Below are 19,901 nucleotides of genomic sequence, written 5' to 3'. Positions count from 1 at the left end.
AACTTTCTCTTCTTCAATCCAATCTAGTAAGGGTTCATGATAGTCATCAATGTAGACACTGATTTGATTATCATCATCATAAAACCCAACATCAAGGAACCTAACATAATCATCTTCATTCCTGACCTCCCTTAACCCATCTACGAGGGACTGATTTTTAAGACAATAATACATATCCCGACATCTGTTGTTGATCAATTTTTGGAGATAGGTCTTGAAATCCTTGAAATCCATGTTACATACATCTAGCTCCATACAAGATAATTTATCAGGATGGAAGTAAACAAAGGATTAGGAGAAAAAACACCTTTGTGGTAGACATCAATGTTGAGTGAGTCATGAGACATGCTTGCTGCACAATCGACGAACTCTCCTTCAGCTTCTGTAAAAATCAATTTCACCGTCACTTCTATAGATTTCACCGTGGTGTAAGAACCCTAGATATCGATTTCACCCTTCACTGAGAACCCTAGATGGTGAAATGAAATCCCTTGTGGCATTTATGTTTCCACCTAATTTGTTTTAATAATCCATGTTATATTTACCCTTTGATCACCGGTAAACAAAGAACGTAACCCACAGATGCCGGTCAATTTTTAAAAACCTTAATTTTACTGTTAACTTTATTTGGCTTTTTAATAAAAAAACATTTCTTCGTTGGTGTTTCTTGAACAACAAAAGATAATTGGGGTAATATGGACGTTTTTGAAACATAATTGGTCTTTTAAGTCATTTTCCCTAAAATAAAAAAAATAACAATTGATGAACATACAATTATATGAAATTAAGTTAAAAATAGAAAAGTGAAAGTTGTTTAATTACATTCCAAATTGATTCCCAAATAAGTTCCCTTTTCACAAGAAAATGTTAGTTGTTAAAAAAATCAATATCTAGTCATTATTTTTAATTGTTGGTCGATTGCCATGAGGTTGAGATAATCATTAAAAAAACTCAAATTACAAAAAGTAAAAATCATTAGCTAACACTATCAACCATTTCCAAATAAAAGTTATAAGCTAGTAGATCATAAATATAAAATAGCCATCAACAACCGACAACACTTCAACTCATACATACTAAAAAAATGTGTGAGAGTCCAAAACTCGAATAGAAATAAGATAATGGAAGTAGGAAACTATAACTTACAACAACTATAAAGCACATTGTTATATCTTTTAATTGGCTAACAAAATGATTAATTTAAAAGTAAAATATTTTAATAAACAATCGAATGAAAGTATGTTGCTATTTTTTTGCAATAATAAACTTATTACTTCTCGATAAAGATTTTTATTACATTTGTTGTGAATAAAAGACATGGTGAGTTTATGTGGTTGTGATGTAAAGTTGAGAGATCCAAAGGCTGGAAATGAGGGAGGGTTTTTGACGCCCGGCCGTTAGTAATAATAATAATAAAATATTTAAATCTATTTTTATATCATTTTATATTTGTTATTTAATTTTTCAATTTGTTTTTACTAAATTATATTAATTTACCAGTTAACTTATTAGAAAAATAATTAAATTTTTTCTTCATAAATAAATTAAGGTTGTGTTTAGTTGCAGAAAAGTTAACCGTTTTCCGGAAAAACTTTTCAAGAAAAATGAGAATCTGGAATCGTATTTAGTTCTTCTATTTTTCTAAAATTTTCATAGAAAATGAAAATGTTCCGTTTTCTAAAATTACAAAGAAGTTGAAAATTTTGAAAAACCCATAATCATTGTTTTCCATATTTTTGAATTCCAACATTTTTCTAAAATATAAATACACACACTCCCACCCTACCCACCTCTACCTACCCCCGCCTTAACACCCCCAACCCACGACACACCTACATACCTACCTACACTCACCTACTCCCAAACTCAACCCAACACCACTATCACAATCACCCACCTACCATCACAATCATCACAACCATTACCCCATCACTAGCACCACCAACATCGTCGCCGCCATCACAACCACTGCCAAAATTGTTGCCCCCACCACCATCGTCGCCACCCCCGCTGCTGCCGCCACCACCTTTCAACAATCTTTGGAGTCGCGGGGTCTAACAACGATATGAACGTTCTTGACAAGTCTTCACTTTTCAACGATCTTTGGACCGACAAAGCACCTAATATGATGACGATGAGCGAACATTCGTGGAAATACAGTTACTACCTTTATGATGTGATATACCTAGATTATTCTACACTTAAGAAGGCATATTCGGTTTCCTCAAAGTGAAAAAGCAAAGTTGTTCACAAAGAGGCAGGAATCAGCAAGGAAAGATATCGAAAGGGCATTTAGAGTCTTCAAGCAGACATGACATGTAGTGAAATATGCTACACGACTTTGGGATAAGGAAAAAATTAAAAACAATGGTCCTAGCATGTATTATAATGCATAATATGATCATTGAAGATCAAGATCGAGCGATTTGCATGTATGATCCTGACGACATCGACATCCTGCTTGAAGAGTTCGTACCCGGAACGAGTGTTTTTTTTTTTTTTTTATCACAAGTTGTTGAAATTCATAACAACGAAACGTGTTTTAATCTTTAAGAAGATGTTGCAGACCATTTGTACCAATTCAACATGAACGAAAAATAGTTTTTTTTTTTAATAAAGTAATGTAGTTTGAAGTTGTATTTTTATTTTTATAATTAATAAAAAACTAGTTAAAAATATTCATCAATGTTTTTTTTTTCAAAAAATGTAATTTTATTGTATTTTTGAATTAAAAATAAAAAAAATAATGTGAAGTGGAGTGGTTAGTGGTGTTTATCCCGTAGATTTAATGGTAGTTAATGATGATGCCATGACACACACCACTATATGTTAGTGATGGATATAACCGATGATGTTACCTTTTGCAAATTGCGTATCACACTTAATGAGATACTTTACAAGAATTTAATCAATAGAATTAGAAGAGGCAAGACAAAATGGCATGATAAGATCATTGTTTTTTTTTTTTCTATTTTTTATTTTTAATATGTTCGTACAATATTCATAATTATATCAATAATTTGATTTATTTTTCCAATTCAAAGTATCCGGTATAAATAATAAATATTAAAATTAAGATAATTAACAATCATTTATCACATGTTCTTTACTTTATAGTATTAAACATCGCTAAATATATAAAAATATGTAAATGTAACTATCATTTACTTCTTCTAAAGAAAATAAGGGAACACACTTTTACTCTTATTTTATCAATACATACAACGTTTTTCTATTTTAACATTATAATACTTGTACTATTTTATGTACGCTAAAAAAGAAAATAATTTATTGTTAAATTGGTAAACTCCAATGAATAAGCACAAAGGTCCCGTAGCTCAGTTGGTTAGAGCGTTGGTCTTATGAGCCGAAGGTCGCGGGTTCGAGCCCCGCCGGGACCATAATATGCCACTTTATTTTAATTTTTGTCAGTCTACCGTTACGACGTCGTTACCTCGTTTTACTTTCACCATTTTTGCGCCTGAGAGAAGCAGTTAGCGTTTCATTTTCTAATGTAAGTTTGAACGTATAATTCAGGGTTTGAAGATGAAACCCTTCCATCTGTAATCTTGTTGGTGTGTCATCTCCTAAAGCTGCCTCTCACCTAAACAAACCCCATTCATCCCTATCAATATTATCAACAAATCCGCCATTGCCATGGCCCACGATACCTCTCTCTTGGATTCTTTTCTTGCTACCTCTACAATTACCCTTTCTGCGCATATGCTTTTTCCATACCCTCTTCAGCTTCTTGTTCCTCGACTCTGGTTAGTATGCAAAACCAAACCCTCTTCGAATTATCTGTTCTTAATTGTTTCATCATGATCTTCGTCACTGTTTCTATGTTTGATTTGTTCGTACTCAAAATCCTCGTCGTATGATGTCTCTTTTGTTAATACAATTGATAACTTTTGCGAATTGTGAGGTTTTGATCATAGATTCATTGTCGATCAAGCAAGTAACATGATTGTTAAATTGATTTAGCATTTCATAGAAAGAATTTATCTTTATGTCCATGATCGTTTCAAAATGCTTTTCTGCCAGGTGTTTGATATAAATGGGTGCTTGCGGGTGGTTCAAGAGATTAATCGGCATGAAAAGAAAGAAAGAAACCAGACCCAAGAAAACAGAGGTAATTGTAAATTATAATTCCCTCTTTGACTTTGAAGGTCAAACTAAACAGTAAACACTCCCTAAACTAAAAATTAACATTATTTACATCAATTTAAGATCTTTTATCCAATTTACCATAAATTTTAGAAGATTTCATAAGCATTTTGAAGTTGAATGTCGTTTGTTGACCTTATAAAGTCAGAACAGGATACGAAAATCACAAATAGCTTAAAGAACCGGGATTCTTTTCGGGTTATTGGTCGAAGCACAGGAACAAAAGAATTTGCTGCAACTCGAATCCAAACAGCTTATCGGGCACATCGGGTATAATATAAATATAATTTTTTTTTTTGTCATACATTAATATTATATATTTTCATGTTCTAAAATTCCATTTTTTGAAACAAAAACAGGCAAGAAAAGCTTTACGTTGCTTAAAAGGAACATCAAGATTCCGTTCATTGGTTGAGCCTATTGCTCTAACAAAGCAATCTTTTTCTGCTCTTGACAAAATTCATTTTTGGAGCAAAATACAATCAGAAATTAGAACCCGACGTCATTGGATGGTGGCAGAAGGAAGAATAAAGCAAAAAAAGCTTGAAAATCAAGTCAAAATTGATTCAAAGCTTCATGAACTTGAGGTCGAGTGGTGTGGTGGGCCCGAGACAATGGATGAGATTGTATCTAGGATACAACAACGTGAAGAAGCTACTAATAAACGGGAACGTGCTATGGCCTATGCTTTCTATCACCAAGTATGTCATTTTGTGTTTTTATTACATTCCCATTATTATAATATATGTCTATCTAATGTATGTGTATATTATTGAATTTTGTATTGTGTTTTTAAATTATTAAATAGCAGTAAGGTTACGTTTGGCAGACTAACTGAAAAGCTAACTACTAGCTAATAGTTGAAAAACTGCTATTCTCTGCTATCGGATAATATTTGATAATACTGATAGGTTTTATTTGTTTTTAAGTGGAGGGCGAATTCGAATCGATATTTTGGTCAAGCTTACTTTGACTTAAGCAAGGAGAGTTGGGGGTGGAGCTGGAAGGAGCGGTGGATTGCGGTGTGCCCATGGGAGGCTCGGGTGGTTGCACGGGCTAAGCAACAAAACAAGCCGTCGGGTAAAACAATGAGACATGGTGCACCCAAGATAATTGTTTCGGTTAAACCACAAATGTGTAATGGAAAAGGTACAATCAAAACAGCACATGGTACTACTACTACTTGAAATGTTGAGGATACGTATTTTCTTTCATGAGTGAGAGCAAGAGTATATTTGTTTTTTAAAATTTTTATTTTGTGTGATTATTAATGTATAGTTTTTTTTTTATTTAATTAAGTTGATTTTGAAAATATGTTCCCTGATATAAAAAATTAATTGAAATAACAATTTTTTTGCGCTAAGTGTCTCTTTAAAAGGCTAGTGTTTCTGTTTCAAAGAGGAGTTTGTATCAACCATATATATCTATATATCTTCTCTATTTTAATAAAAGATTAGTTTTAATCTCCATTTGACATGTGCCACTCTAATACAACTCTTTATGAATATTATGCCACATGTCAAAGAGATATATTAGGTAACATTTCAAAATTCAAATTTATTTTTTTCTAATTATTATATGTTATGTTTGAAGTTATAATAACTTTAAAATTTTGGTATATCTCTTAATTAATGATTTATCTAAAATAATTGACAAATAATTTTAGAATTTTTACTATGAAAATATAATTTATTTTGTAACCGTGGTTCCCACGGGTTATAAACTAGTTTGTTATATAATCAACAACTTTAATTCTCACCCTTCCGAGAATTGTGAACTCTATGTCAATCGGATTAGCACCTTAAGATGAGAAACTCATAAAAACACCAATGTCCAATCTAGAATCCACCATTGCTTAGAATTTGATGTATATTCAATATGATCATGTTTCATTGTTTAACACTTGCCCAACCAATAATGTGTTTGAATATGTAGAATTTGGTAACTTCATGCATGATGTATTTTGTTGTTTCCCATGTTTTTCTTGTGATTCAATGTACATGTAATGAAAAAGTTTTACTCTTAATCAAAAGAAGACATTACATCAACAAGAGATAAGGCGATTCCAAAATCGGGGAAAGATATTTAAACAAAGAAATTTATGACTATACCCAATTTGGGGCCTCTTCAATTTATGATAAGCTCCCTTAGCTCTCTTTCGTCGCCCATCAGGCCATCACATGTGGGATGTGATGCAAAAATAACTACAATTTACAGGTCATCTTCCTGATATACGCCTCCTCCATTCACTTCACTTCATGTATTTCCTCAATTTATGTGGGATACTAGTAAAAATAAATACTCAACACTAGACTTGTCTAATCCTTGGATGGGAGATTTAATACCAAAGGGTTTATACTCTAAAGGTATAAGGTGTTGCCTTTTTTTTTAGGTCAAAAGTTCAAGTCCTGAAAGACATAGATGAATTTAGGAGTTGATTAGATTTATAAAAAAGAAGAAAAATATGAAAATAAAAAAAAGAATTGTATTTTTTTCTCTCTCTCAAATTCCTCTTGATTTGGGATGAGAGTTTATAGGGAAAATTTGCATGGATTTTTTTTTTCCTTTTCTCTCAATCTTCTACCAATAAATAAACTCAAAGGCAACAATCATTTCTTAATCTTGTCACTTCCTTTCCAATTTGTGCGGTAAATTAGACTCTAAAGCAGAGAGTAAATGAAATTTATGCAAAACATTTGAAAATAAATATATATTTGGATTGGTCCTGGATAATATAGTTATGTGTACCATAACCCATGAAACATCATGTTATGCTATACAACAGACGTCTAAAAATATGCACGAGTACCGATACCTAATGTTTAATTGTTCCAAAAAATAAGAACCAAAATCGAATTCAGTTACAAATATTAGAAATAAGAATTGTCCCAATCATAATAGTTGGTATTCAGTTACAAGCATTAGAAATCACAACTATCCTAATCACAATAGCTCGTAATCAGTTGTAAACATTAGAAACAAGAATTGTCTCGGTCACAATAGCTACATAGCTGGTAATCAGTTGCAAACATTAGAAACAAGAAGTATCCCAGTCACAATAATCAGTTGCAAACATTAGAAACAAGAGATGTCATGATTACATTTACAATAGCCGGTAGGATGTCTTGATGTTCACCCCTTGCTAAGGCTAGTAATTGTTAGTATAGACATACACAATGCTATAGTAATCGGAGACTTTATATGTTTTAAAAGATTGTTAATTACATCCATTGTTTTATATACCAAATTAAAAAACACAATTTTGAAACGTAGCGTTTTTCAAAACTAATATAATGACAATTTAATTTAAATGTTTAGAAGGGGGTTATAAACCTTTTTTTTTATAATCTTTAAGTGTGGTGTTTTTACAAATATTAGGGCTTTATATGTAGTAAGGGGTCTTTGGTTAAGCTTATTTATGTTTTTTTAAGCTTATATCGGTTTTATATCAATATAAGCTAAAAAAAAATATTTGGATAAAAAAACTTATATCAATTTCATACCGTTAATAAATCAAAATCAAAATCATAAATAAAACACACCTGACTTATTAACTTATAACTATAAACTATAAGTTGAAAAGGATATTTGATAAGCTTAACTAAACATCCTCTTGATAAAAAGTTTGGTTATCAAAAAGAACAAAATCAAAACTTAAGGGGACAATAAGTAACTTCCGCAGGAAGATATTAGATATCAGAACTTCATTCGACCAAGCAAAATAGAGCACAAGAACACACGCTGATTTTGCCGCCAAAATCCGAATATGCTCTGTGTACCTCTCCGTTCTATCTCTCCCCACCCCAAAATCCCACTTGGATCGCAAGCCAAACTGTTAAGATTCTTGCCAACAACCCGTTTTGTTCATTTTCATCATCGTCGTAAAGATTTGAACAAAATTATTCACAGGAGTAATGGATATAGTCATCGTCCTTGTCCTTGTTCGAATTCTGATACGGGGGTTTTCAGTTCGAGCAAAGAAGAATTCGATATGGAATTGGGACGCTTGTTGAGGCTGTTGCCGGAGGAGATGCGGCGGAGAGTTAACGAACATCAAGAACTTCACCAATTGATCGAGGTCGTTATGGATTTGGGTCGGAAACCCCTGGCTCGATTTCCTTCTGGGGATTTTGTCTTATCAGAACATTTGATCACAGTGGATGATCTCGAACACGCTACTTCATTGGTAAACATGATTCTAAGCTTCTTGTCCACCAAGTGTTCGATCTTTTGCTTTTCGTTTGTAATTTATGTCTATATCTTTCTCACCTATGATAGGTAGGCGATTTCGCCATTGATAATCGAGCTGGAATTAGCAGAACATTGCACCGAATCAGTGCCATTAGAAACCGCAAAGGTGCAATCATCGGGCTAACCTGTCGTGTTGGTCGAGCTATATCAGGAAGTGCCAAATTACTTCAAGATCTAGTTAAAGACGGAGCTTCTTTACTCCTTATCGGACCTCCAGGAGTTGGAAAAACTACAATTATCAGGTTTGTTATTTCACACGCTTACAGTCTTCTTCTCCTTTCTTTTGTTTGATTCTTTCTATTACAGGGATGTCGCTCGAATGCTTGCAAATGAATACAAAAAACGCGTCATGATTGTAGACACCTCAAATGAAATCGGTGGAGATGGTGATATACCTCATGCAGGTATAGGTAATGCTCGAAGAATGCAAGTTCCTGATTCTGATATGCAACATAAAGTGTTAATCGAAGCAGTTGAAAATCATATGCCTCAAGTGATTGTAATCGATGAAATTGGGACAAAACTTGAAGCAGCAGCTGCAAGCACTATCGCACAACGTGGGATTCAGTTAGTTGCAACTGCTCATGGAATCACAATAGAGAATTTAGTCATGAATCCTTCTTTAGAAATGCTTGTTGGAGGAATTCAAAGCGTGACTTTAGGAGATGATGAAGCAAATCGAAGAGGTGTTCAGAAATCAGTTTTGGAAAGAAAAGGTCCTTCTACTTTTGATTGTGCTGTTGAAATCATTTCTAGGGTTGAATTGAGAGTTCATACTAGTCTTGAAGCTACAGTCGATGCTATTCTCTCTGGTTTGTTCTTCTCCCTTTGGAAGTATGGGTAAAATAGTCATTTTAGTATTTATTAACTTTTTATTTGTTTTATGTTACAAAAGGTCGTTCCCCAAAATATCAAATTTGCAAGCTAGATGGAGTTTTGGATGCTACTTTACAAAGTGATCAAATTGTTCCCGATTCATTTGTCAAGAAGAGTGTCACTACAATTGAAATGGCAAATGACCATCTTACCCCTGACAAACACATATCCAAAGAGTCTCAAAGCGAAAAAGACAAGTCCTATGATAAACATAAACCACCCTTGTGTTTATTTCTATATGGGGTATGATATTACTATTATTAACTAACTCTATTTTCTTTAGGTTTAAATATATATATGGTTTATATTGTGGGTAGATATTGTAGGTTTCAGAAACAAGTGTGATGCAAGTTTTTAAACACTTAAAGATGGAATCTACTATTGATTTTACTGAGAATATTAGTGAAGCTGATGCAATAATTGCATTACTTTCAAAAATCAAGAAAAATTCTCGGATTCAAGCTGCTGCTCACTCTAGTGATGTACCTATTTATGTCACGAAAGTAAGTATTATTATAATTTTTTAAATTATGGATAGAATTTTCTTGATTGGTTTATTGATAAATTTGTGTTTGTAGACAAGTGCATTGATGCAGTTAACGAAGGCTATAGAGGCGTTAGTGAGTGATTATGATAATGAATTTGAAGATATTGAAGATGAGTCTCCAATTAATGAATCAGAGAAGATAGATGCTTTGGAGGTTTTTTTCTTTCTTTTCACATTTATTGAATAACCCTAAATTCATTCAACTTAGATTTTTATGATTATTATTATGTTATAGGAGGCAAGGATTGCAATTGAACAAGTTGTAATCCCGAAAGGGGAATCTGTGGAATTACTTCCTAGATCATCTAATATAATGTTACTTCAAAAAGATCTTATTCGTAAATACAAATTACAATCACAACAAATTGGCTCAGAGGCAACAACAGATGTAAGAATTCGTATCTTACCATTTCAAGCTAAAAAACAAGATACAAATCCTGAAAGGAATGATGAGGATTATGGTAATGATGATGATGATGATGATGATGATGATGAAATCAGTGAGTTTGACTTGTCAAACACAAATGGCTCCCCCTACCCGATGGACAGATTGCCACTCTTGCCTGATTAGATAATACGTTATGTAATTATTTTCTTTATTTTTTTTTTTGATAAATACTACTCACTGTTGACTTTTATAGTAAATATATTTTGTGGGAAAAATTAATAACGAATTGGTAAAAGATAAGGGCGTGTTTTTGTTTGTTTGTTTGTTTGTTTTTTTTTTTTTTTTTTTTTTTTTTTTTTTTTTTTTTATGAATTTCAAAGGAATTTGAAGGAATTGGAATTGGATGATTTCAAAATCTAATATATATTCTAACGATTTTATCATTCATGAAGTTCCATTTGTAATTTTTTTTTCAAGGAACGTTAACAAATATATGTATTTCTTGAATCTTACAAAAATCTTTTGAATACCACATCTAGTTTATCTGACAAATGTATAACACTATGTTGTTGGATATCGATATTAAATATTTATTCTATTATCATAAAATCATATAATATTTGTTGTCATGTTATTTATTTGGTGTTTGTATAATTAGGGTACGTATGTTTGATGTTCATATACTTAGTCTAAAAGTAAGCTTCATACTTTTTTTTAGTAAATAGTAATTCTATCATTTTAAAAAAAAAAAAAAAACTAGAAAAACAAGCTATAGAAGAATCAAGAGAGGGTGTACTAGTCATTTAACATAACTCGTATTCCAATCGAATTCTTTTGAGAAATTTAATTTTGTGAACCAAACACAAACAACAAATTAATGGAACTGAATTAGTGAATTTCATTTCCTCATAACCAAACATGTAAGCAATGTAATATATTGTTAAAATCCTTGTGTGAAGCAAATGCCGCATAATTAAGTTTATCATTTTGAAATGGAGAGCATAATTAGCTTAAAATTTAAAGACCTCGAAAGGCCGGTTTATAGATAAGGTGATAGGTGTATTAAAATCCATTTGAAACAGATTAGTTGCCTTTTTTCCTAATTAGAAATGTTGGTAAATGGTTTTGGTTGGCTTTTTCCTATTATTGGCCGGTGCCATTGACTTTGTCCATTGATCATTCAAATTAATTATTGATATTAGTTGTCTTTGCATGCACACTTTTTCTCTTTACATCGTGTCAAATACCTACTTGATATGGTCAAATGTAGAGAGAAACTAAGTCAATTATATATGGTCAAATGTGAGTTGAACACTTGGATGATGGAGAATGGCCACAATCACTTTAGTTAGCAATATATAATTCAATGGTAATTTGGTATGGTATAGAATCTATATGTAAGCTTTGGAAGTATTTGATAACCGAAGAAATGTCACAAATACTTTTTAATGATGATGAAACCAAGAGCATTGTAATTGTAGATAGACATAGCAACAAGAAGAGATCCAAAAATCTCATTAAAATGAGGTGGACAGAAGGTAGAAGTAGATAGTCAAGTCTTCATAGGAGAAAAAATGAATCACTTAAATGACATCCAAGACGTGGACAACAAAAGCAACTGGTAATCACCAAGTTATTTTTTGGCATGAATGTATCACTTAGAATCTTGTAGTAGAAAATAGTATCTTCTATTTTATTTTATGTTTGAATGGAAAACAATAAAAGATAGCTAATCTTTGGTTAGAAGTTGTCACAAAAAAGAAACGAAAAGAAAGGGTGCCAAATTTCCTATTCTCTTGAAAAATAAAGAAGATTATCCTGAAAATGTAATGCTTTGCATTTCTGACTTCTAGGGGTGGGGGATGTATCATGGGAAATAGGAGCTATCATGTAAAGGAATGTGACGTAAGCAAATGAGTTTTGATGCTAACCACAACCAATCATTTACTAATATGCTAATGCTATATAATTATTGGTTACTTACTTTTTTCGGTCATTTAGCTTTTATAGTTACTAAATTGGAGAAGGGGAAAAAAGAAAAAGAATTTGTCCCTTTACCCAAAATCCAAAGACACTTTTGAGTATGTTACATAAAAGGTCTCTTTACATTTGTTGAAGCCACTATTAGTACCCCAAACTTTGGTTTTGTGTATCTAGTCCATACATAGGAATTTTTTTCATCACGCCATCCCTCATTCCGGTTCTTTGGTCCATCAATGATGATCAAACAATCATACATGAGTGTTTCATTCCGGTTCTTTGGTCCATCAATGATGATCAAACAATCATACATGAGTGTTCCTATAGAAAAAATCCAGTTTCATAGATGTTTCTTCAAGATGACCCGTTTTCCTCCTTTTTCTTATTATTATTTATTGTTTGTATTTTGGTCATGAAGAGTCTTTATGTTGTTTTGCATAAGGCTACAAAGCATGAGATTTTTTTTTTCCGGATATTTATACTACTTTAAAACCTTCTAAGGTTGTTTTTCATATATTTTATGTTGATGATGCTATTTTTATTGGGGAGTAGAAGAATTCAAACTTTGACAATCTAATTCGAATTCTACATTGTTTTCATCTCACTTCAGGGATTAAAATCAATCTTCCCTAAAGTAAGCTTCTTGGTATTGGTGTTTCTAATATGGGGGTTGAGGAGATTGCTAATTCTATATGTTGTGATACTATGAATACTATTGTCTCTTATTTTGGTTTGAGTGTGAGTTGTAACATAAATAGACTTGCCACTTGGAAGGACGTGATTCAAAAAGTGGTTTGTAAAACATAAAATTGGAAAGTCAAGACGTTATCGGTCAGGGAATGTGGAATTTATTGAAATCGGTTTTGGTTGCCTTGCCTACCTATTTTATATCTATTTATAAGGCTCCAATGGGCGTTCTTTCCAAACTTGAATTGTAACATTTGTCACTTGAGGTAATAATCATTTAATATTTCTTTAATTAATTGTTGGGCTAAGAATTTAATAGATGGACTATTGAGTGGACCATTAGTAAGTGGGCCGTGTAGTTGGGCTGCCCAGAAGACATACGCTGGGCGTAAAGGAGCTTTGGATTCGGTGGGGGGGGGGGATGTACGTACGCGCAACGTACCAAGGAGTACGTACAACGTACGTGAGAATACTCCAAACCCTAATTTTTAGGGTTTAAGCCATATAAATAGAACATTATGTCCAAACCCTAGCCTCTTTATCAACCACCTTGATTCAAAAACCCTAGAAACTCTTTCATACTTTATCCTTGTGTGTTTTTGGCCTTGTGAAGCTTACTTTGGTAATTTGGAGCTTTGAAGAAGATAGGAGAAGTTGGAGAAGAAGAACTTGAGTATCTTGAGCTCAAGGATCCGAGATTTCACCACTATTTGGCACTCATTGGAGGTATAAAGCTTTCAACTTGCCTCATGAATGCTTAGATCTATGTTAATGGAGTTTTGGACCTCCTTAGGTCCCAAGAATGGATTTTTATGATTCAATTTTGTTTCTAGGCTTAGGGTTGCCACCCTTAGTGCTAAATGTGTCCCTATATTAGTAAAGTTTTGATATTTAAGGCTCCTTTGTGACCATGCATGAGTTCTAGTCATTTCCATGGAAGTTAGTTGATATATTCCAAGTTTGGGTTCATTTGGTGGGTTGCAAGCCATCAAGTAGTCGACTTTATGAGTTAAGACATGCTAAGGGACTTATATTTGTAATATGGGCTTAAGGTCTTAATGGAACAAGCACTTTCGAAGTTTATGGCTTAACAGGGTAGTATGTTGGGCGTACGAGCCAGTACGCGCAACGTACAAGCCATGCACCAGTATGCTTAGCATACAGAGGAGTACGCCCAACGTAATCTCAGGTTTTGGGATTTGCGACGTTTGGGCCTCGGTTTGGGCCAATCTTTGGACTTAGCCGTTATTGGGCCTTAATGGGCCATCCGAAGTTAGATAATAGACCAAGGACATGTTTGGGCTTAAGGGAAGGCCCATTTGAGGAGTTGGGCCTAATTTAGAAAATTGGGCCATTAGTGGGCTTGGAAAGATTAAATGGAATTAGGCCTATGTTATAGTCCAAATTAGATCAGGGGGTAAAATGGTCATTTTACCCTAAGAAGGATTATTGGATTTTGACTAAGTGTTATTGTGATAATGATAGTCGGGGAGTCGTGGGAGCAGCCGATAGAGATTCCTTACCGAGAGATTCATCAACCAACTTTGTGAGGTGAGTTTCCTCTTGTGTGAACAGGTCGAAGGCACCAATGCTGACCCGTATATGTATGCTAGTATGTTCCGGGATTAGGTCCGATGTTGGGGATAGCCCGATGTAGGTTTATATGTTTCCGGACTTCGGTCTGATGCCGGGGAAAATCCCAAGGAATGTTTGTATGCTTGATGTCTTCGTGATTCTTGCACGTACTTATATGTTATGTTATATGTTTCCGGACTTCGGTCCGATGCTGGGCGGGGCCTGAGGAATGTTTATATGTATTTGTTGATATGCTTATGTATACCAAGCTTTGCTTGATGCCACACATGGACCGATGCTGGATTTCGGTCCGATGTCGGGTGGGGCCCGATGCTGGATTTTGGTTCGATGCTGGGCGGGGCCTGATGTAGTGGGCTAGGACCAAGTTATGTTGTTATGTGGTTATGTGATATGTGTATTGTATGTGGTAGTTTGGGGAGACTCACTAAGCTTCATGCTTACAACTTTCAGTTTTGGTTTCAGGTACTTCCGCTAGTAAGGGGAAGAGCTCGGGATGACTGCATTGCACACACCACAACGTTTAGCATGGGATGATTTACTCTGATATTTGGACATGTGATTTTGATATAGTATTTTGATATGATATTTTTGAGATACTATCACTTATGTTTTTATGAGATGTTTTGGGTTATTATGGTTTTATTTATAAATTAAAAATGAAAATTTTGGACCGTATTTTTGGGTTGTTTAATGAATCCTTACGCAACTTCTTTTTGGGGGTTGATTTGGAAAAGAAAAAATGACTTGGGGTAGCTAGAATAAAGTCATGGCATAAAAGGAGTTTGGTGGTCTTGGAGTTAGCAACTTGTTTTCTCTTAGCCGTGTTTTGTTGTTTAAATGGATTTGGTGTATTTACACTAATCTGGTACTCTTTAGGTTAAGGTGGTGAAAGTTGTCCATGATCCTACACAGGTGTTTTGTATAACATTTGTAACACTTAAATCCCGGTATGTTTCTATATTACCCATGTTATTATAAAAGTTGCATTTTGGGTCCTTGGGCAGTACGCGGGCGTACCACATGGCACGCTTCGCCTACAAGCTATAAATGGAGTACGTGGGGCGTACCACTTGGTACACTTAGCATACTGATGTGAGGTTGATGCAGGACTACGGACACGTACGTTGGGCGTACATTTATGTATGCAGGGGCGTACATGAGATATGTTGAAACCCTAATTTAGGGTGTTGTGCCCTATATAAAGGCCTTAAGTCCTCATGGATGGCCTCTTTACCATCCTTCATTGCCATAAAACCCCTAACTCGACCCTTGAGCCTCTTTTGTGGTGTTCTTGAGATATTAAGAAGACTTTGGTGCCCATTTTTGCCTTTGTGAAGCCAGTAGAGAATCTTGAAGTTGCCTTGCTTGGTAAGAAGGTTTTAGATCCAGAATAATCATCTTTTGTGCAAGCTTTCTAAGGTATCAAGTTTAAATCTTGGCTTGTAAATGTTTAGATCTCCTCATAGTTTGTTTTGTTATGCTTTTGGTCCCTTTTTGGGTTGATGGAAGAGTTAAAACGTTTTAACGGCTTGTTCTTTTAGATCTGAGTTTGTATTGGACTCCTTAAGCATAAAGGTGCAAGCTTTATGGGATTTTTAGTCACATGCATGCATTAAGTCACTTATTAAGTCCTTTTTAAGCTTAAGAGCTTTATTTAGCCATGTATGAAGGTAAAGTTTGCAACTTTACATGATAATCCAGCTCAAGGAAGTCAGATCTATCTTTTGGAGCTTTGTCTTAAGGGATTAAGTATTGAAATCAAGTTTTGGGCTGAAGGGGTGAGTACGTTGGGCGTACAACGAGGTACGCTTAGCGTACAAGCCTTCAAACGAGTACGCTGCATGTATGTGCTGAGTACGCCTTGTCCACTCTGTCTGTTGGGCCTTGCATGTTTGGGCTATCTTTTGGGCTTAGTTTCTTGGGGCATTGTTGGACCACTTGAATGCAAGTATTTGGACTAGGAAAAATTGTTGGAACTTAGGGTAAGGCCAGTGTAGGGATTTGGGCCCAATTTGGAAAATTGGGCCATATGTGGGCCTTGGATGGATAATTGATTTTTGGGCCTTTTAGATTGAAAGTTCGGGCTTTAGTCTTGGACCAAACTAGGTAAGGGGAAAAATGGTATTTTTACCCTAAGTATGGATTGAAGGATATAGATTTGACTCCAATTGTTAATTGGGTGTTATTTGATATTGATAGCTCGGGGATTTGTTAGACCAATAGCCAAGGATTATCAGTGTGATTTAGCAGTCTGAGGTGAGTTTCCTCACCATGTGTAGTGGGTTGAAGGCACCAATGCCGACCCATGATCTGATATGTTAGAATACTCGTTGTCTGTGTGATACTAGTATGTGGATGTGCTTGTATGCTTAATGGGCGGGGCTCGATGATTATTATGAATGGTATTACTTGTTATGTAGTATGAATTGCATGTGGGCGAGGGCCTGTTATGTGAGTTAGGGCAGGGCCCGTTATACTCATTGGGCGGGGCTCGTTATGCGAGTTGGGGCGGGCCTTGTTATACTCATTGGGCGGGCCCCGTTATGCAAGTTAGGGTGGGGACCATTATACTCTTTGGGCGGAGCCCATTATGTGTTTTATGATTTGGTATGCGGTATCGTGGTGAACTCACTAAGCTTCATGTTTACGATTTTCAGTTTATGTTTCGGGTACTTCCATTTCTAAGGGGAAGGGTTCGGGATGATTGCAAAGCACACACCATCTCGTTCCGCTTTTTGTGATTCACTCTGATTGATATGTTGTTTGACAAATTTATTTTATTTGGTTTGTACCAATGATGTTTTGAAAATACTTATTTTACTAAATTAAAAATGAAATTTTTGGGTCTTATTTTTGGGACATTTCAAGTTGGTATTAGAGCCTTAGATTGAGGGATTCGGACATACTCTCGGGTGTGTGTGAACTCAAACTGAGGATTTAGTAAAGTTTTTCTAAAAGAAAATATAGTTTTAAGAAAAGAGTTTTTCTAAGATAAGAAAGGGTATGGTGCATGCAATCAGCCGAGCTCAAGTAAGTTTTCCCAAAATACCCATACATGTTATCTGATAGGATTTGATCTGTGAATCTGTGAATCGCATGCTAGTTGGGGCTAAGGATCTGCTCAGTTTTTGCATGATAGAATGTTAGGAGATATGCATATGTATGCCTATTGTATGAGCTTGTAGATTTTCATGCTAGTATTGTCCATTCAGTAATAGGGTGGCCTGATTAGGTGATACTTGATGTTGGAATGCTTCTTGATTGTGCTTTATAGAAGTTCTAACTAGCTTTGGCTAACTAGTAAGCGGATATGCTAAGTTACATAATATGGGAACTAAATAATTTGAGAATGTTAGGTTTTAACTCTATTGTGCAGCTCTTGTTTGAGTTCAATCATCGTAGTGTGAGACCTCTCAATCAAAGAATTATCGGGTTTAGTAATATTTAATTATATTCGTGAGCTAGTTAGAGGGAGTTAGTGGGAGTTCCTTTTGCATCTTATGGCAAAGCGTGGTGTGGAGTTTGCCCTAGGAAAACCTAGGATGAGATCCAGTGCTAGGAGCCTTATCTGAGAGGGGTAAGTGTATGGATATAGAGTGACTTGGTGGAGTCAAGGAAATCCTTAAAGAAAGTACGGATATATGTGGAAGGTAGTATAGGCCCGTACTACTGGAAGCAGAGGATCCGTACTCAATTCAAGGAGGGCTACGATGAAACCAGGGAGCTTGTGGAGTTTGTGATTCCCCGATATATATATATATATATATATATATATATATATATATATATATATTGATGTGCATTCTGATGGTCCGTCTGGTCTATTTTCAGTATGGTGACATTGCGAGGCAGACCTGGTGGAAGTTTTGGTGCTAGAAAGGGCTCGGGCTCAGGATCTGGAGACGGGCAGCTAGATGACCAGACGAGGGAGTTCATATCGTCTAAGATTACGTGCAGTATCCTTGAGCAGACTCATATGATCTTTGGCACGGTCAAGGATGGTATTCTGGAGATTCTGGATGAGCGGTTGAGCATCTTTCTCTTAGAAAATGGTGGTTTTGGTAGGAGTGCGTTCGTTGACCTTCAGGGAGTTCCGGGCATGTGGAGCTCCGGATTATCACGAGACGAAGGAACCGATAGCGAGTAGGAGGTGGTTAGTGGATGTTGTTAACGCCTCCCGCACCATCCGTTGCCCCTAGGGGGACAGGGTCAGACTAGCTTCCGACCTTTTGAAGGATAGGGCACGAGACTGGTGGAAGGAGGTACGATGTGCAGTAGGTGATGATGTTGTGGATGTGATGTCATGGGATGATTTCTCGACCAGGTTCCGAGCTGAGTTTGCACTGGTGATTGAGGTGCATTAGTTGGCATGAAAGTTTCAGGATCTCCGCCAGACTATAGAGACGGTTGCTAAGATCACCATGATGTTCCGGGAGAGGGCACTTCTGGTACCATAGTATGTAGCGGACGAGGAGATGAAGAAGGACCGATATCATGAGATGTTGAGGAGTGACATTTGGCAGTTTGTGAGTTGATCCAACTGTAAGACGCTCGAGGATATGATAGCGAGAGTTAGAGAGAGGGAGATTGATCTTGAGATGGAGAGGAAGAGGAAGTCGGATGAGGTTCAGGTATCAGGGGGTTCGGAAAAGAGGCATAAAGTTGTTGATATGAGAGCGAAGGGCCAAGGCCATTGTGGCAAGTGCAGCAAGTCGCACGAGGAGACGTGCATGGTGGGTGGTTCTAGTTGCTCCAAGTGCGGCTAGAATGGTCATATTAGCAGGGATTGCACTACTACCACCATCATCCCCTCAATAATTCAATATCTCATCTGATTTTCTTTCATTGAAATAAGAGGGGCCACAAGAAGGCCTATTGTCCGAGTTTGGTTATAGTAGGACCGGTGTTAGCACCCGCTCCCATAACTTTTCGGATTGCTGACAGACGCCAAGGCTGGACAGACGCACCTATGGTGAAGAGTAGGGCTTTCCAGTTGACGGCCAGGAGGCACATGCAGCTCCCGACATGGTGGCGGGTATGTATCTTCTCATTATCTCCCGACATGGAGCTCCGGGGGAGTTGGATTGTCTTATATATGTCGAGATTACTGATGATAGGTCTGTTCGGGTTGCGAGGGTTCATCAGGGTTGTACTCTCCGGTTATTTGGCGAGCAATATCTGATTGATTTGGGTCTCATTCCTATGCGTGGGAATAAGGTTATCGTGGGCATGGATTGGTTATGCCCTAATGGAGCAGTGATCGACTGTGAGCAGCAGTTGGTTCGGGTTCAGACCCCAAGTGGGGGAGAGATAGTAGTGTTGGATAAGGTGTCTAAGTTCGTAACTATTTTTGGTATGTACTTGACCCGACCCGGCATGGTCCATTTGGGTTGCATGGCATCATGAATT

At 35.8% G+C, this 19,901-nt stretch overlaps 2 protein-coding genes and 1 non-coding gene across 4 annotated transcripts; all 3 read left to right on the top strand.

The window, feature by feature from the left end:
* The first annotated feature begins 3,327 nt into the window (after positions 1-3,327).
* Positions 3,328-3,401, top strand: TRNAI-UAU (transfer RNA isoleucine (anticodon UAU)). The gene has a single exon. It is a non-coding gene; the product is annotated as a tRNA-Ile (tRNA).
* Positions 3,402-3,523: 122 nt separating this feature from the next.
* On the top strand, positions 3,524-5,530 carry IQD10 (IQ-domain 10). Of its 2 annotated transcripts, none has more exons than XM_079011428.1 (5): positions 3,524-3,767; positions 4,045-4,132; positions 4,321-4,437; positions 4,527-4,868; positions 5,097-5,530. In XM_079011428.1, exons 2-5 carry the CDS (start codon positions 4,058-4,060, stop codon positions 5,352-5,354), a joined length of 792 nt encoding a protein of 263 aa, XP_078867554.1. In that variant the 5' UTR covers positions 3,524-3,767; positions 4,045-4,057; the 3' UTR covers positions 5,355-5,530. The 2 variants fall into 2 exon arrangements, with proteins under 2 accessions (XP_078867554.1, XP_078867553.1); XM_079011427.1 differs by having other exon boundaries at positions 3,528-3,767; positions 4,312-4,437.
* Positions 5,531-7,867: 2,337 nt separating this feature from the next.
* Positions 7,868-10,544, top strand: LOC145062231 (P-loop containing nucleoside triphosphate hydrolases superfamily protein). Its single transcript, XM_079009862.1, has 7 exons — positions 7,868-8,353; positions 8,446-8,660; positions 8,725-9,230; positions 9,314-9,537; positions 9,621-9,797; positions 9,873-9,995; positions 10,077-10,544. The coding sequence occupies exons 1-7, from the start codon at positions 7,934-7,936 to the stop codon at positions 10,410-10,412; spliced, it is 2,001 nt and encodes a 666-aa protein (XP_078865988.1). The 5' UTR covers positions 7,868-7,933; the 3' UTR covers positions 10,413-10,544.
* Positions 10,545-19,901: the final 9,357 nt, after the last annotated feature.

Source organism: Lactuca serriola, chromosome 7 (genome assembly GCF_051521515.1).
Source record: "Lactuca serriola cultivar US96UC23 chromosome 7, Lser_US96UC23_V15, whole genome shotgun sequence".
Taxonomy (NCBI): Eukaryota; Viridiplantae; Streptophyta; class Magnoliopsida; order Asterales; family Asteraceae; genus Lactuca; species Lactuca serriola.
Note: the sequence above shows the minus strand (reverse complement) of the source record. Positions and strands in the feature narration are given on the sequence as shown.

What these genes read in the sequence shown, in the direction of transcription:
- IQD10 (XM_079011427.1), top strand. Translation starts at nt 4,058, where the DNA reads ATGGGTGCTTGCGGGTGGTTCAAGAGATTAATCGGCATGAAAAGAAAG. An exon ending in CCAGACCCAAGAAAACAGAG is followed by an intron (nt 4,133 to 4,311) that starts GTAATTGTAAAT and finishes GACCTTATAAAG; the next exon opens with TCAGAACAGGATACGAAAAT. An exon ending in CAGCTTATCGGGCACATCGG is followed by an intron (nt 4,438 to 4,526) that starts GTATAATATAAA and finishes AAACAAAAACAG; the next exon opens with GCAAGAAAAGCTTTACGTTG.
- LOC145062231 (XM_079009862.1), top strand. Translation starts at nt 7,934, where the DNA reads ATGCTCTGTGTACCTCTCCGTTCTATCTCTCCCCACCCCAAAATCCCA. An exon ending in GGAAAAACTACAATTATCAG is followed by an intron (nt 8,661 to 8,724) that starts GTTTGTTATTTC and finishes TTTCTATTACAG; the next exon opens with GGATGTCGCTCGAATGCTTG. An exon ending in AGAAGATAGATGCTTTGGAG is followed by an intron (nt 9,996 to 10,076) that starts GTTTTTTTCTTT and finishes ATTATGTTATAG; the next exon opens with GAGGCAAGGATTGCAATTGA.